This window comes from Nyctibius grandis, chromosome 1 (genome assembly GCF_013368605.1).
Source record: "Nyctibius grandis isolate bNycGra1 chromosome 1, bNycGra1.pri, whole genome shotgun sequence".
In the NCBI taxonomy this organism is placed as follows: domain Eukaryota; kingdom Metazoa; phylum Chordata; class Aves; order Nyctibiiformes; family Nyctibiidae; genus Nyctibius; species Nyctibius grandis.
The window spans coordinates 132,277,640-132,295,089 of record NC_090658.1 but is presented as its reverse complement, the minus strand read 5'-3'; the positions used below and the strand labels follow the sequence as shown (position 1 = coordinate 132,295,089).

General features: G+C 57.3%; 1 protein-coding gene across 3 annotated transcripts in view; it reads right to left on the bottom strand.

The window, feature by feature from the left end:
- EFR3B (EFR3 homolog B) overlaps nt 1-17,450 on the bottom strand; it is a 52,008-nt gene that overhangs the window by 25,936 nt on the left and 8,622 nt on the right. For all 3 annotated transcript variants that reach the window (XM_068400647.1, XM_068400657.1, XM_068400667.1), the window contains 2 exons: nt 4,057-4,133; nt 2,864-2,991 (listed from right to left, as the gene is read on the bottom strand). In XM_068400647.1, coding sequence (XP_068256748.1) covers nt 2,864-2,991; nt 4,057-4,133 — 205 coding nt within the window. The remainder of the gene's footprint in view (nt 1-2,863; nt 2,992-4,056; nt 4,134-17,450) is intronic.

Sequence of the window (17,450 nt, the reverse complement as noted above, 5' to 3'; positions counted from 1 at the left end):
TTGCAGGACCTCGAGGTACCCAAACACATGGACCCAAACCAAGACACTGGGAATAAAACAAACTTTACAGCTCCTTACCACCTCCCTTTGCCTCCTGCTTGCCGTGCAGCTGTGAATCTTTGTACTGTGGCAGCTCACATCGAGCCCAGATCTCCTGCCACGGCCGAAAGCAGGTGGTGGCAAGCCCAGACCTCTTGATATCGAGCACAACTCCTCCTTTAACCTCCACTTTCCAAGCCAGCTCCTTGCACGGCTAAATTTGCAGCCTGGGTGGCATGCAGCAGCCACCAGCTTGTGCTGCAAGAGGGAAAGTTGAAAGCACCGAGGTGGGCAGGAGCTGCCCATCTGCTTGCACCAGCCCTGCCTGTGCTTTGAAGGGCAGCTGGGGAAGCAAACTGCCCTCTCGGGGAAAAGGAGGTGTCTGATAAACCCCAGACTTCCACGTTCCAGCTGGTAAAACACAGCAGGACTGATCACTTCTCATGAGGCCCCAGAACTGTTGAAATCTGCTCCAGTCTTGAGTAAATTCACTGGTGTCCTGTAGCGTGGTTGAGCTCACACTGCAGCCTGTCCTTCAGACACCGTTACAGCTCTTCCAGATACTGTGAAAATAAGCAGCCGGCTCTTCCTGGATCTCTGAGGCTCCCACCCATCTGTCAAACTGGGTTAAAACCTGCCCAGAAGGAAAACAGGCATGAAGAGGTGACTGATGACAAGGCTGAAAGCAACATTCTGTGCCCGATATTATTGCAATAGCATGGCCTCTCTTTTGGGGAAAAGCCACCAAAGGGACACTCGTGGAGTTGTCACCTCCAACCTACCCCAACCATCCTCTTACAGATGGTGGGTTGCATTGCTGCAAACTCAAACGAGAGCACTTTCTCCTTTTACCCTTTCTTCTCAGCAAGGGTCATTAGCCATTGGAAGGGGCTGCCCAGGGAGGTGGTGGAGTCACCATCTCTGGAGGGGTTTAAGAAAAGCCTGGACATGGCACTTAGTGCCCTGGTCTAGTTGCCATGGTGGTGTCAGGGCAATGGTTGGACTCGATGATCTCAGAGGGCTTTTCCAACCTCATTGATTCTGTGATTCTGCTGCAGCCAACACCGACCTACAAACCAAAGTTGGATCCAAACTCATTTCAGGCATTTCAAAGTTAGACTTTGAAAATTAGTGAGTGCTCCAACCCAATTCCGTGCCTATACGCACAGGCGGTGGGGGAAGGAATATATTCCCCCCTCTACCTGCCGAGGCTTGTCATTAGATGTCAAAAACCTCTTTGAAAGCCTTTCTTTTCCCAACATAGCAAGCAGAGCCTGTTAACAGCCGCTCAACCGCAGAACATCAGGCAGAGCTTTGAATGTCCTGTCACTCCCGATGACGGGCGATGCAGATGAGGCTTTGAAGGTTTTCCAACTTTAACACTTCTTAGGCAGACTGCTGGCTCCTCTTCCCCCAGGATAAAAGGCAGGCTGAAGTTCACACCACGAAGCTGAGCCGTGTTTGTCTGCTGTGGCTTTGTTCAGGAGACAACAAGAATCAATCCAGGAGCTATTTCAAAGGGAAGGAGCCCTCCCGTGCTCCCCCAGCTTTTCTAAGCAGGGCAGCCAGCTATTTCCAGGTGGGTGCTGCTCTCCTTGCAGTAAACACGGCAAAGCCTTGCTGGAAGCGATGCTGGAAGGGAAGATGAAGGGAATGGGGCCGAGCCAGGACCACGCAGGTAAGCTGGACAGAGCAAACACAGCAGTTGTGTCCAGTTGTGGGCCCCGCACTTCAAGAAAGATGTTGAGGTGTTGGAGCGAGTCCAGAGGAGGGCGACCAAGCTGGTGAAGGGTCTGGAGGGTCTGACCTATGAGGAACGGCTGAGGGAGCTGGGGGTGTTTAGCCTGGAGAAGAGGAGGCTCAGAGGTGACCTTAGTGCAGTCTACAACTACCTGAAGGGAGGTTGTAGTGAAGTGGGAATCGGCCTCTTCTCCCAGGCAACTGGTGATAGGACAAGAGGACACAGCCTCAAGCTTCACCAGGGGAGGGTCAGGTTGGACATTAGGAAGCATTTCTTCTCAGCAAGGGGCATTAGCCATTGGAAGGGGCTGCCCAGGGAGGTGGGGGAGTCACCATCTCTGGAGGGGTTTAAGAAAAGCCTGGACATGGCACTTAGTGCCCTGGTCTAGTTGACATGGTGGTGTCAGGGCAATGGTTGGACTCGATGAGCCCAGAGGGCTCTTCCAACCTGGTTGATTCTGTGATTCTATAATTCCCATCCAGCCCAACGCATCCCCATCACGTGCTCTCTGGAGAAGCGCCAGCGCGCTGCCCCTCATCCTGTCTCCCCCTTATGCCACCTCACCATAGCTCAGGGAAGATGTGCACGGGGTACATCACACCCACGCTTGTTCTGAACAACTCCCAGCAAGCTGCAGCCCGGGCTGCCCCGTTTAGCTGCTTGTTCACACCTAGCCAGACTTCCATCTGGCTCTGGAAGACCCACCGTGGACTTTTAAAGGCCAGGAGGGTGCCACAAGCTCCTGATGATGGCCCAGAGCGATGATGGCAGTCCTGCTGCTGAGGACAAGCACCGTACACATGCAGACTCCTCAAGTATGAATCTAGGGAAACACTACGTGGCTCCAAGCTTGCCTGGTCCCTTGCAACTTTGCAAGGGGTTTGCACATCCCTGCATGTTCCCATGTCACTTTTGGAGGCAGAACATGCTTGAGTCTCTCTGCAGCGTGCTCACAGCTTCAGGCCAGCTTGGAGCACGTAGGACCCACGTATCGAACACGTCTCACCCCTTGCCTGAGTCCCCTCTAGTGTCCCATCGTTATGCCAATGCCTGGGGTGGCTGGAACAGCCTCCCAGCCCTTACCCATAGCGGTGCCGGCTCACGTCTCGGATGAGGCGCTCGGAGAGGTAGGCACCGATGCGGTCCAGCTTCTCTGGGGCAGACAGGGCATAAAACGTCAGCTTCTCCATGTTGGTCTTCACCAGCCCATCCTGAAAGAGAGCAGCACAGGGCGTCACAACCTCACACCCAGCAAACATAAGGAGCAAACCTTGGCAGCGATGCCAGAGCTGTGGAGCGTGCCAGCCCCATCCCAGCACTTCCCCACACCTTGTACACCAGGGAAGGCAAAGGAGGGCTGCATTTAGCCTCAGCTGAGGGCTCTCTGACGCACCACAGCCAGGGGTGACCCCAGTGCAAGCCTCCATCGACCACCACACACTGTCATTACAACAGGAACCATTTGCCAGCCCCCAGCAATGCCCCAGCACCGAGGGGGACAGGGGCAGACAGGGACATCAACACCTCCAGGCTGCTGAGGCCCAACGACACGAGTGTGCCAAGCTGCCAGCCCCAATCCCCCGCAACGTGGAAAACTGCGGGGCTTCCTCCTCTCCGCGTGGCTCGGCAGCAGCCGCCTCTCTCGTTCAGCTCCGCTGCCAGCGCCATGACAAAACAGGCTCTCACCGCCTCCCCGGGTAATCCCAGCCCCGCTGCTCCCAGCTGGGAGCCCCTCTGCCACTGCCTTCGCCTCTCGGCTGAGAAAAGGAGACACAGAGGCTGGATTTTGGATGCTCCAGGAGCAGCTGGCAGGACGTCCCTCATCTCCAATTCAGCGAGGAAGCAAGCAGGGCACCAGCTTCCCCACATCCTGGAAGCATAAGCAGCTTTTGAGCTCAAAAGCCTGGCTGAGGCCACAAGAGACCCTCGCTCTTAGCAGCTGCTTTCCTTATCCTGCAAAGAGAGGGATGTACATCTTCAGGTCCAGTCCCCCATCCTCCCATCCATCCATCCTTGGCATCTGCCTGGCATTTTGGGGAAAGGAAGCCTGTCCCTCCAGGCTGATGTGGCTGGAGGAGCTGCTTCTGTTATTTCCACTCAGAAACAGGTTTTAAATTAAATTCCAACCCTCCAGGCATGGTCTTATGGAGTCAAAGCAGCACCTGCTTCTCAGGAGCTGTTTCTGGGCAGGTCACACTGTGTCCTGCAACCCGAGCACCAGAGCTTTGGTGTGTGAAGCACTGGAGCTTCGGCGCATGAAGCAGCACCTCGTTTACCTCTGGGTCCTCAGGGAAGATGTTGTCGACGAGTCTTTTGTAGCGGGGACGCAGGGCACCGCAGCAGCCGCACACACCTGGAAGAGAGGAGGCAGAGCCAGTCAGCAGGGACAAAAATGCTCAGCTCCAGGGCAAAGCCCTGCGTGGAGGTGCCTTTGGTGGAAAACAAACCCTTGGATTCAGCGGGGGAGCCTGGGAAGAGGACAGGGCATCAAGCTGACAACATCATGAGTTTTGCAGCCAAAAAACACAAGGGAAGCAAACCGCAGCTGAGAGGCAGGGAATTGGCTGGTGACCAGCACCATTTGACAGAGGACTGCAGGGTTATCTGCTTTTCTCACCCAAGAAAGCAGCCTCCAGAGACCTACATGTCCAAAGGTCCCCTAAATCTGTGCCTCTGTGTCTCATAAGATCCTCTTTTGCAGTTCCTCAAACCAGGAGCTCTTTCTCCCACCCCCTCGCCCAAGGACACGCTCCTCACACCCTGCCCCACGCTCCCCACGGAGCCGGCAGCGATAAAGAGAGCACGAACTGCTGGAGACAGCAAGACAGAAAAAGAAGAGAGAGCATCTTACAAAGGCTACGAAAGGAAAATGCATTTTCCCATTTGTAGCCCCAAGGCTGAGCTGTTGAGCAACACCAAACACCTTCGACTTGCCCTCCTACCTTTGGGCTGCCAGACCGCAGTCCCTGTCCCCCAAGGGGGCACCAAGTGACCTGGTGTTTTGCCGGAGCAAAGCAATCAGCCCCATCCACCAAATATCCCAAACGTGGCTGCGATCCCCTGCTCCGCTTTCGGGGAGCTGCCGAGGGAGGAAGGGATCGTTTGCAACCGGGGTATTTCTCCCTGTGCCATATCACAGAATCACAGATTGGTTTGGGTTGGGAGGGACCTTAAAGCCCATCCAGTTCCAACCCCCTGCCACGGGCAGGGACACCTTCCACCACACCAGGTTGCTCCAAGCCCCATCCAACCTGCCCTTGAACACTGCCAGGGAGGGGGCAGCCACAGCTTCTCTGGACAACCTGGGCCAGGCTCTCACCACCCTCACAGCAAAGAATTTCTTCCTCAGATCTCATCTCAATCTCCCCTCTTGCAGTTTAAAACCGTTCCCCCTCGTCCTGTCACTCCATGCCCTTGTAAAAAGCCCCTCTCCCACTTTCCTGTAGCCCCTTCAGGCACTGGAAGGTGCTAGAAGGTCTCCCCAGAGCCTTCTCTTCTCCAGGCTGAACAGCCCCAGCTCTCTCAGCCTGTCTCCAGAGCAGAGGGGCTCCAGCCCTCTGAGCATCTCCGTGGCCTCCTCTGGACTCGCTCCAACAGCTCCATGTCCTTCTTCTGTTGGGGCCCCAGAGCTGGATGCAGCACTGCAGGGGGGGTCTCCCGAGAGCGGAGCAGAGGGGCAGAATCCCCTCCCTCACCCTGCTGGCCACGCTGCTGGGGATGCAGCCCACAGCACACTCTCCATAGCAGCCAGGGATCCCCCCATCTTCAGCTCGGGGCCAGCCAGCGATCCAGGTGGGCTCTCAAGCACCCGCCACGCTCCCACACGCACCCAGCATGGGGATGGCTGCAGCACCAGCGTTCAGCATCCGCGGGCAGGGCCACCCTGCTGCATCCCCCTGTGTGAAGCTGCACCAGCGCTGCCTCACCTCCCAGCCGCTGGTGAAGATCTGCAGAGTTCGTTTATTTAAAAAAAGGGGGAAAAAGAAAATAAAAAAGAGATTGCTGGACACGCTACCCTCCCCGAGGGCTTTGCAGTCAGGATCCCCCTGCACCAGCACAATGCATTTTTTCCCCAGGGTCTGGCGTTACTCGGACGCTGCTCCCCGCAGAGGGGACTGGTGTCAACCACCCCAAAGCACGGGCCTTTACGAGCCCGGGGAAGCGTGAGTAACTCCGGGCTGCTTTTTGGCAACCTCTGCCCAGAAGCAGAAGCCGGTGGGGGACAAAGGCTGCATGAGCTCACGCCTGGCACCGCTCGCCTCCTGCGATGCGCTCGCTCCCTTCCCCAGCGCGTCACCGCCGACGGCGGGGAGGCTGCTGCTTGCTTTGGGGTCCTCTTTGGGGTCCTCTTTGGGGTCCTCTTTGGGGTCCCACTTGGGGTCCCCAAGCCCAGCACTCCCAGCAACGCCGCGGGGGGCAAAGAGCTCCTTCCACCTTTCGTGCTCTCCCTGCAAACCCCTCCGCACCTTCCCACCAGCCGATATTTTATTTCTAAGTCTCGTACCTGCTGCTCTCCCTCCTCAGCTGCCTTCGATCGATTTTGCTCTTTTTTTTTGCAAATTAATCTGGCCTCTTAATAAATTCTCATTTGCCGTGAACACAAACGAGCGTCTGATGATCTCCTGAATCCTCTTAATAAATTTCTCTCACTCGGGACGGCCGAGGCAGCGTGACTTATCTCACACGTCCCTGCCTACGTCGGCCACGAGCTCTCCCTGCAAAATACCTGGGGAGCTTCCCCATAAGCGATGCCATCAGCCAAGAAGCCAAGTCCCCTCCACCTCCCGCAGCCTCCTCAGTAATTATCTCACCTCCAGAAATGTGACTTTAAAGTATTTTGGGGATTAATGCACTTTCCGAGCGCTGGGAGAGGAGCAAAGAGCTCGGCCACGTTCCCGATCCACCACCCTCATCGTGATGAATGAAGCTGAAGAGCAGACACAGCACGGATCCCATCAATAATAATTGCATAATTAAATCTAATGCCTTCCCTCTCACCTAACACAACCTCTTCTTCCAGGAGGAGGAGATTTTTCAGGCCTCACCTAAAGAAAGCAGCAGCGGGAGAGAGACGAAGCCCCAAAGCATCTGCCAGGAGAGGGGACCCGGGTGACCCATCAGTCCCACGACCCGAGGGGACAAGCAAGGTCTGGATGGGGGAGGCAGGAACGTTGCTCAACCCAAAGCCACGTCAGGCAGAATCCCACCACGGCCCAGAAGAAGGACAGGGCTTCCTACAGCACAGTACCTCCAGATGAGACTCTCTGATGGCTAGTAAGAGGGCTGAGCTCCTCACAGCAGGGCACTGAGAGGGTCTCTCTTACTCTGCTTGCATGAAACCAAGAGAAACTTTCCTGCCCCAAACCCCTGCCTGCTGCTGGTTTTGCTCAGCCCGGACACAGCACAGACAGGGAGACCATAAATCCTTAAAAAAAGCAGAGTACAAATGACACAGACCTTGAGGAAAGAGGAAGATTTTTCCTTGTTTTATCCCCCCCCCCTGCCAAGGGCTCTCCAGTGAGCAACAAACCCAAGTCTGGTCCTGATGCCAGGGCTGAAATCAGCCCTGTGCTTGCTCTATATGAGACCCCCTCACAGCACCAAACCCTGACGCTGGGGCTGGTGACAACCCCCGCAGCCAGGCTACCCGAAAAGACAGACATTTCTTCTTCCAGACACCAGTTTCCTGATCCCCACACACCTTGTACCAGCCCCGAGCAAGGCACCGACCGGCAGCATCCCCCCCCTCCATGAGGACAAAACCCTGCAGCCACAACACATTCCTCCAGCCCAAGCTGGCACGAGGTATTTAAAAACCAGAAAGATGACGCTGAAGGTCACCAGCAGCTTCTCCCTCCCAGGAGATCCAACCCAGCACCCCGGGGAAAAACAAGGTGGGGAGAAGGTACCTGCTCCAGCCACGTGCAGCATCTCCCAGGAGCCAGGGCCGGCGGCACAGAGCCGCAACGCGGGGCCGAGAGCCCACGTAGTCAAAGCCATCGCGTCCGGAGCAAAGCGGGGGGCTCGGGGCGACGGGTATCGCTCTCCTCCTCCTCGCCGAGCGGCAGCATCGCTGCAGGGGATGCTCAGTGGAGCGGGGAGCAGCCGTTTAAATAAATAAGGGAGCTTTCAGCACGGCTGCTGAGTCACCGAGGCGGCTCCGATGGCAGCTGGGAACGGCGCTGGCTTCGCTCCGCCAGCGTCTGCACCGGGACGCGGGGGTGGCTGGGGAAGCTGGGCATTTCGGAGGGTCCCGGGGAAGGGGGAGTGGGGGTGGTTTTTCCAGGTCCCTTGAGCCCAAAAGCTCTCTCATTCATCACATGAAACGTCACTCGTCTGCGAGCAGCGCTGACAAGGGGGGAGGCTCAGCGGATCGGAGCTGACCCCAAAACAGCATCCAGGGATGCGACGGACCCGCGAGCGCGGACCCGCGCAGCGCAGGAACCAAGGACACGGATTTTCTTAAAGATCAGGCAAATCGAGGCGTGGAGAAGCGTGACTCGACCCTCCCCCTGCGGAGGGAATCGGGTGGGACACCCAGGAGCACGCGGGCGCCCGCAGCTACCCATGACACGTGTGTCACCTCCGTCTGGCGCTCGCCCAGGGCACCTCGGTGGCATTTATCGGGCGCCGCGGCAGGTCGCATCTGCGCTCTCGTGGGGGGACAAAGCCAGCCAAAAGGGGCTTTTGCTTTGATAGTTCAGCTCCGAGAAAGTCAATTAATTGGGGATAATGAGTGTTTTTCAGTCCCAGTGACAGTGCCTCGCTAGCATAACCCCCACTTAGCTGCCCCGACGCTGCCATGAGCCCTGAGGCTTTCGGATAAACTCGTTGCATGTGTTTCCAGGACGGGGGTTCACTGGTACCAGCTGTAACTGGCTTTTTTGGGCTGAGAAGGGGGCACAGGCTCAGCTCACCTCCCCAAATGGCCACGTAGTGTCCCATCAGTGCTCTGACCTTGAGCCTTTCCTCGTTAACCCCCTCCCCTCTCCCCATTTTAATGGCATCCTGGCAATAAGCACGGCTGGAAAACCTCATGGCCATATTATCCCAGGCCTGGAATTTACTTAACAAGGGCACTCCAACTGATTGCTAATAAATCTTAATTAAATCACGCAAAATCCCTCATTAAACCTAATATCCCGTGAAGGTCGCTCTCTTAACCCCAAGCAAAAACACCGACCTGAAGGTAGGGATGTGCCACCAGCCCAGCATCATCTTCTCCCAAGCCCCACACCGAACCAGAGACCTTTCCCTAATCTACTTAGCAAAATCTCATTTATACAGACGATGTGAGAGTCTCCTTCATACCCATCAGACTCCCCCAGCACTCCAGCACCCGGTGGGTGAGCCTGCGTGGGGAAAAGGGTGAAATCTCCCTGTTACAATGTCACTGAGCAACATTCAAGATGTCCCACAGACCCGTTTTAGTCCTATTTTCCACCCAGCCCGGGGTGGGCAGAGGGATGGAGCGAGGAGCTGGGAGCTCCCCGAGGGGAAAGCCTAGCTCAGGTGCTCCTCTGAGCTTCCACCACCAATTTAAGAGGCAAGAAAACCTACATTAAAAATCCAGCTTCTAAAACTCCAGTCAGTCTCCATTTGCCTCCGCCCCCCGCCAGAGCCAGGGCAGATCCCAGTGTAAACCAGCACGACCCCGCAGGCCGGCAGAGCTGTAAAGCAAGCCAGTAAATCTCTCTCTAATCGCGTTTAAGAGAGCCAAACGCTTTGGGCACCAATTAAAATCGCAGCGCTACGCCCTCCCCACGCCGTGCTGGGAACGGGATGAGGACAACAAGGTGCCCCGTGCCCTGGCAGGGGACGCAATGGCAGCCCCCGAGCCAGGAGGGGAGACGGATCAAGCAGTTCTGATCCACCCAGTGCAAAGAAGAGCTGTTGGAAAAGAGCAGCCATGAAAAGATGGGGGAGCTTGGGTGGCTGCGTTAGACCTCTGCCACCTTTAGCAGGGGAGGAAGAACTGGGGAGGTGGCCAAATCCAGCTCTACCCCACAGCTCTCTAATTCAGAGCAATGTCCTGATGTTAATTAATAGTTTCTGACCTTCCTGAACAGTTCAGGCTGCACGGCCACGGCTTGTTCCCTTCGCCACTCGCTAATCACCACTCATCCAAGCGTCCTTCGGTAGGAGTCAGCGTCTGCAAAGGGGCTGTTATAAAAGCTGACAGCTCAGCTCTGAGCAGAGATGTTTTCGAGGACGTTGCAGAAGACCCAAACAGAATCACAGACTGGTTAAGGGTTGGAAGGCGCCTCTGGAGATCATCCAGTCCAACCCCTGCCAAAGCAGGGTCACCCACAGCACGTTGCACAGGGTCGTGTCCAGGTGGGTTTGAATATCTCCAGAGAAGGAGACTCCCCACCCTCCCTGGGCAGCCTGTGCCAGGGCTCTGCCACCCTCACAGTAAAGAAGTTCCTCCTCATATTCTGATGGAACTTCCCATGTTTCAGTTTGTGCCCGTTGCCCCTTGTCCTCTCGCTGGGCACCACTGAGAAGAGTCTGGCCCCATCCCCTTGACACCCCCCTGAGGTATCTGTGAGCATTGATAAGATCCCCCCTCAGTCTGCTCTTCTCCAGCTGAACAGCCCCAGCTCCCTCAGCCTCTCCTCGCAGCAGAGATGCTCCAGCCCTCTGACCATCTCCGTACCCCTCCGCTGGACTCTCTCCAGTAGCTCCTGGTCTTTCTTGAACTGGGGGGCCCAGAACTGCACACAGTTACTCCAGGTGTGGCCTCACCAGGGCCATGTAGAGGGGCAGGAGAACCTCCCTTGACCTGTTGGCCACACTCTTCCTAATGCACCCCAGGAACCTCCAAGGGTAGCACAAGCCAGCGCCGACCACAGGGAGACACCTCTCTTGACTCCAGCGTGAAGGGACAGCAAAATATTTCGAGGCACCGACAGCAAAGGAAGAGCAGAGATGCACAGGACCGGCGAGCCAAGGCTGCTGCTGCCAGGACGTATTTCTCACGTCGCTGAGCGGGACGGACAGAAGCACGCCAGAGAGGGAAACGCTCCCCCAGACGTCGCCCGCAGCCCTCTCAGAGCCGTTGGCGCGAAGCCTTTTAGCTCGGCAATTAAATTCGCAGCTTCCCCCTGGCACTGCTCCACGCGCCGCTCTCGCCTCGCTGCCACCGTGGCGGGGGGGGAGCAAAGAGGCTCCACGCAGAGCCCCAGCGTACAGCTCTGCGCCGGGGCTCCCCCAACCCACGCAGGGACCCCCCAAATGGGAGCTCACCAGTTTACACCAGCACCGGATCGGGCCCTCCGGTATTTACCCTTCACTGCTCAGCACCGCAGCGTGTGCGCAAAGCTTCAACAGCGGCCAGGTTAATTAATATTTCACAGCGGTGATTAGACTCGGGCATTAAGACCACACCAGCACTTTCACACGCTGTGGGGGGGAAACCACCCGTTAAAAGCAGAGCTGCGCGCCGGGAGGTTTGTGTTAGGTACCTGGCACGATTCGAGGGGAGGAGAAGGGGAGTTAAGCGCTTTAATGGGTGCCTGGTTTCATTATACAACACACGGCAGAGGGAAAGCTGGCGGGGAGGAAAAAGCTTAAATAGCTGGAAATTCACTCAAACTCTGGCCTCAATGAGGCTCCTTGGTGCGAGACGTTCACGGGGCATCGCGTGGATGTGGTGTGTCTGGTCCAGACCATGTAGGTGGGGACGCTCTGGCCAAGGCAGCCGTCCACCCAGCATCAGAACTGGCCTCCAAAAACTGCTTAGAATCACAGAATCACAGACTGGTTTGGGTTGGAAGGACCTTAATGATCATCCAGTTCCAACCCTCCTGCCACGGGCAGGGACACCTTCCACCAGACCAGGTTGCTCCAAGCCCCATCCAACCTGGCCTTGAACACTGCCAGGGAGGGGGCAGCCACAGCTGCTCTGGGCAACCTGGGCCAGGCTCTCACCACCCTCACAGCAAAGAATTTCTTCCTCACATCTCATCTCAATCTCCCCTCTTTCAGTTTAAAACCGTTCCCCCTCGTCCTGTCACTCCATGCCCTTGTAAAAAGCCCCTCTCCCGCTTTCCTGTAGCCCCTTCAGGTACTGGAAGGTGCTAGAAGGTCTCCCCGCAGCCTTCTCTTCTCCAGGCTGAACAGCCCCAGCTCTCTCAGCCTGTCTCCAGAGCAGAGGGGCTCCAGCTCTCTGAGCATCTCCGTGGCCTCCTCTGGACTCGCCCCAACAGCTCCGTGTCCTTCTGTTGGGGGCCCCAGAGTTGAAATCAAGAGTTGGGGTCATTTTGCAAAGCCAGGGCCTTGCCCCACGCAGCGCAGAGCTGGATGCAACAGAACAGCCAAGGACATGGGAACGTTTGCAAGTTGGAAAGGTTTTTAGAGAAAAAAAAACCATGCAACCCCCCGTTTTGCGTGTTCAACAAAAAACACCGCAAGGACCTTTGTGAGATGCTGACCCCACACGTTTCTGCGGTTTCCTATTTCCCCAAGATGTGACACATCAAAGCCCACAGCCAGCTTTAGCTTTTGGCAGAGAACCTGACCGAACACCTTCATTTACAGAGAGACAGAAACGCGACGGGACCGGCCACGGCCACGCTTTCTCTCCAGCTTGTCTGGGGTGTTTGCAGTCGCTACAGAGGGGAGTAACTCCAGTCCCCAAGGCAGAGCGACCTGCGACGGAGCTACAGCGCTGCAAAGGGTTCACAGAATCACAGGATCACAGAATCAGTCAGGTTGGAAGAGCCCTCTGGGACCATCGAGTCCAACCATTGCCCTGACACCACCATGGCAACTAGACCAGGGCACTAAGTGCCATGGCCAGGCTTTTCTTAAACCCCTCCACAGATGGTGACTCCACCACCTCCCTGGGCAGCCCCTTCCAATGCCTAATGACCCTTGCTGAGAAGAAATGCTTCCTGATGTCCAACCTGAACCTCCCCTGGCCAAGCTTGAGGCTGTGTCCTCTTGTCCTAGCGCTGGTTGCCTGGGAGAAGAGGCCGACTCCCACTGCACTACAACCTCCCTTCAGGTAGTTGTAGACTGCACTAAGGTCACCTCTGAGCCTCCTCTTCTCCAGGCTAAACACCCCCAGCTCCCTCAGCCATTCCTCATAGGTCAGACCCTCCAGACCCTTCACCAGCTTGGTCGCCCTCCTCTGGACTCGCTCCAACACCTCAACATCTTCCTTGAAGTGCAGGGCCCAGCATGGAGCATCTCTGATTGCACAAGCAATTACCAGAGCCCTTAAGCTGTTGGGCTTGATGAGGTTGGGGCTTGATGAGGTTTGAGGTGAGCGATGCCAGCTCCCAGCCTGGCACAATCCCTTCTAGCGTTTGCTCCAGGCAGAGGAGTCCCCACCTTCGCCGCAGGGGTAAAATCCTGCCCAGACATGGCAATGCCGTCTGGAAATGTAGCAGGAAAAAAGCCCTGGGCTCGGCCACAGCCACCGAGGTTTAATGCACGAGAGCCGTGGCTGGTGGCTCGGGAAAGCCCCCAGCGCCGCCGGCACCACAAACAGCCCCTTTTCCTCTACGAGCACTCAATTAATTTGCAGATCATTTAGTTAAAAAGCAGAGAAGGAAAAAAAAAAAAAAAGAAAAAAAAAATAAAAAAGCTTAATCACGTCTCACATCCCCCTGCTGAGCCATCCAGCCCCACGGAGCACTATTCATTCAGCACAGAAGCCATGTGTGGCTGCTGGCTGTGACTCAGTGGCACGCTGGCAGCCCCAGACGGCTCGCAAGGGACCTTGCTGGCGCCCACCACCGGCAACGCCTCCTCCCCGGGTAGCCAAAAAAACCTCATTTCCCCTGCTCCAGCTGCTGCCGAACACACAGAAAAGGGGAACCTTCTCTATTTCCAGCTTCGCTGGTGTGGGAGGAGACAGCTCGTGGCAAAGCGAGGGAGTGTGGAGGAAACAAACTGCGGTACCATGCACTGGTACAGGCTGGGGGCTGATCTACTGGAGAGCAGCTCTGCAGAGAAGGACCTGGGGGTTCTGGTGGACAACAAGTTCCCCATGAGACAGAAATGTGCCCTTGGGGCCAGGAAGGCCAATGGTGTCCTGGGGTGCGTGAGGAAGAGTGTGGGCAGCAGGTCAAGGGAGGTTCTCCTGCCCCTCTACACGGCCCTGGTGAGGCCACACCTGGAGTAACTGTGTGCAGTTCTGGGCCCCCCAGTTCAAGACAGACAAGGAATTACTGGAGAGAGTCCAGCGGAGGGGTACAGAGATGGTCAGAGGGCTGGAGCATCTCTGCTGCGAGGAGAGGCTGAGGGAGCTGGGGCTGTTCAGCTGGAGAAGAGCAGACTGAGGGGGGATCTTATCAATGCTCACAGATACCTCAGGGGGGGTGTCAAGGGGATGGGGCCAGACTCTTCTCAGTGGTGCCCAGTGACAGGACAAGGGGCAACGGGCACAAACTGAAACACGGGAAGTTCCATCTGAACATGAGGAGGAACTTCTTTACTGTGAGGGTGGCAGAGCCCTGGCACAGGCTGCCCAGGGAGGGTGAGGAGTCTCCTTCTCTGGAGATATTCAAACCCGCCTGGACGTGACCCTGTGCAACGTGCTGTGGCTGACCCTGCTTTGGCAGGGGTTGGGCTGGATGATCTCCAGAGGTGCCTTCCCACCCTTAACCGTTCTGTGATTCTGTGTGGTGAGCAGGACGGTGGGGATACGGCTGCCGCAGCTCCGACACACGCTGCCCTCCCAGCAGCTGCCCAAAGCATGGGGGGGACTCGCAGACAACTCCCACTGGGAACCCCCCACAGAAATGTGGACCCCATCCCATCTCCGCAGCTCCCTGCTCTCCCTCCAGCTGTGTCCCAGTTCCTGGAGAGCTTTGAGCCCAACGAGCTCACTCTGCCTTTTGCACATATTTCTGAATTAAAGCCCAGGCTCCTGGAGACGGCAGCCAAGCGGGAAGGTCGTTGGTGGGTCCACAAAGCTCTGGGCTTCCCCCGCAGCCATCGCACAGACCCCAAGAGTGGGGTCTCAGAAGGGGTCATTAGCCATTGGAAGGGGCTGCCCAGGGAGGTGGTGGAGTCACCATCTCTGGAGGGGTTTAAGGAAAGACTGGACATGGCACTTGGTGCCATGGTCTAGTTGCCATGGTGGTGTCAGGGCAATGGTTGGACTCGATGATCCCAGAGGGCTCTTCCAGCCTCATTGATTCTGTGATTCTGTAACAATGCCTTTTTGTCAGCCAAAGCCTGATAGCAGCATCCCAGCTCCTGCGGTGCGAAATCTCCCATGAAGCAGCTAATCCCCAAGCCTGGCTCAGGACAGCGAGCTCCCACCGGTGATGGGGACACCAGCCTGAAGGTTCAGCTCACAAAACTGTGGTTTACACGACAGCAGCTACCCAGGCCGGGGTTGAAGCTCTCCCATTTTCACTGGTGACTGCAAAAGGAAACCGAACCCAGGCACCACTTCATCCTGTCCACGGAGATAAACCCATCCCCAGTCACCCATCGAATCCTCTCCCCAGGCTCAGAGACAGTTAAAAGGGAGATTAAAATGATACCAATAATCCTGTGCATTCCTAATGCACCTTTCATCCAAGTATCCCACAGAGCTTTCCAGCTCCTGGATGCTTTCCAGGACCACGAGCGGCAGCAATGCTCAGCCCCAAACGCTACCAGGGAAGGGACCAGCCTGGATTTTGTCCTCAAAGTCACATTTAGGTCCAGAGAGATCACAGAATCAATGAGGTTGGAAGAGCCCTCTGGGATCATCGAGTCCAACCATTGCCCTGACACCACCATGGCAACTAGACCATGGCACTAAGTGCCATGTCCAGGCTTTTCTTCAACCCCTCCAGAGATGGTGACTCCACCACCTCCCTGGGCAGCCCCTTCCAATGGCTAATGGTCCTTTCAGATGCTCTGCCCTTCCCCACCCTAAGGCAACGCTGGGTATTTCAGAGCAGGAGCTTCCCAAGGTGCCAGCAGAGGTGTCACCTGTGGGTAAGAGGAGCTGTGGCCCGACGTGGCATCGCTGCTCCCTGTGGGCAGGACAGGCTGGCCACTGAGCCAGGATCCCAGGGGACAACCAGAGCGTGTCACATCCCTTGGCCGGATCATTAAAGTGACACCAGGGGGGTTGACGGGGCTCTCGGGGACCTGTGGCTCAGCTCTCCCCGGGTTTGCAGAGGGGCTGGGGTCCCCTGCAGCTCCCCTGCTCCAGGCTGCTGCAAATTGCTCGGGTGATGACAACAGCTCCCTGCAAATTCCTGCTTGCCAGAGGCAACAAAAAAACCCAAAAATGAGCCCAAGCACCAGCGTGGATGCAAAAGCCCCGAGCAAAGCGGGGAGCTCGGATGGGAAGGGCACCAGTGGGGGCATTTGGGCATCGGCTGTCCTGCAAGGAGAGCATCGCTGCCGTCCCACATCAGACGGGTCCTGCGGTCCAGGGGCTGCCACCGCCGAGGGAAGCATCCCCTTGGTTTTGCGGGTGGAAAAATACCAGCTGCCAGACCTGAATGACTCAACGGAGGCCACCGAGGTGTCAGCACCGTGACGAGGAACGGAATCCGTGCGCCCTGCCTCGGCCTCCCTCCCCCTGGCCCCGCTAGGTAGGAACCCGCTCCCCAAGCCCCCCAGCTCAGCTCCTTTCCCCACAGGACGTAGGTGCTGCATCCCAACGCATCCCAGGACCTCCCCCCATATGCACCCCACTGAGCCCCCAAACAAGCACCCCATCACCTAGGGGGGGGGGGCTGGCACCCTGCTCACCCACATCCCTCCACCGCACCCCGCCGTGCACTCACTCACCCCCAGCAGCACCTCGCAGAGACGGGGGCTCGGCCACCAGCACCAACGTGACCCCGCAGCCCTCGGGGTGGGCTGGGAGCCCCCCAAGGGCGGGCAGCGGTCAGGGGCTCCCTCCTCCGCTGCCAGCCCGGGGAAGGATGCTCGGGTGGCAGGCAGCGAGGATTTAAGAGCCACCCGGCCACCCCCCCAGCCCGTCCCAAAAGCTCGCAGGGGCTTAGCGTGGCCCGCAGCCCCGGAGGGGGGGCAACCAGCTGCCGCGCCAGCTGCTGCCCATTACGCACGCAGCATCGCCCAGCCGCGGGCACGGGAGCCCGTGTGCCCGTCCTGCACAGAGCGGTGACAGCAGTGACAGCACGGGGGTCAATAGCGGGGGGACAGCGATCCTCAAACACCTCAAGGTGTGTGGACCTATATGGGATTGGGGTCTGCCCCATGCCAGGGGCCAGGCAGCTCCCCACTATGGCAGGGGGGTGTCATATGTAGGACCAAGATCCCCCCAGTTCTGGGGGGGGTGTGACACCCCCCCCCAAGTAACCAGGTAGAGCTGAAGAGCCCCATAGAGCACCCACAGCTTCCCCCCGCCAAGGACTGGGTGATCCCCCAACAGTACAGGGGTCATTGGTCCTACAGAGGAGCAAGGTCCTCCTGGCCCTGGGGAGCAGGTGACCCCAAGAACCCGAGCTGGGGGGGCAGTTAACGACCCACTGTCCCCCAGGAAGGAGGCAATGCCCCAGTGATAGAGGGGGCATTGGCAGCCCTTTATGGGACCACGGTGTGTGTCCCAGCCCCGAAGAGGGGTCACCCCCAGTAACTAGGGAGATGCACAGCTCTATATAGGACCAAGGTCCCCCCAAACCCAAAGAGGGGTCACCCCCAGTAACGAGGGAGATGCACGGCTCTGTATAGGACCGAG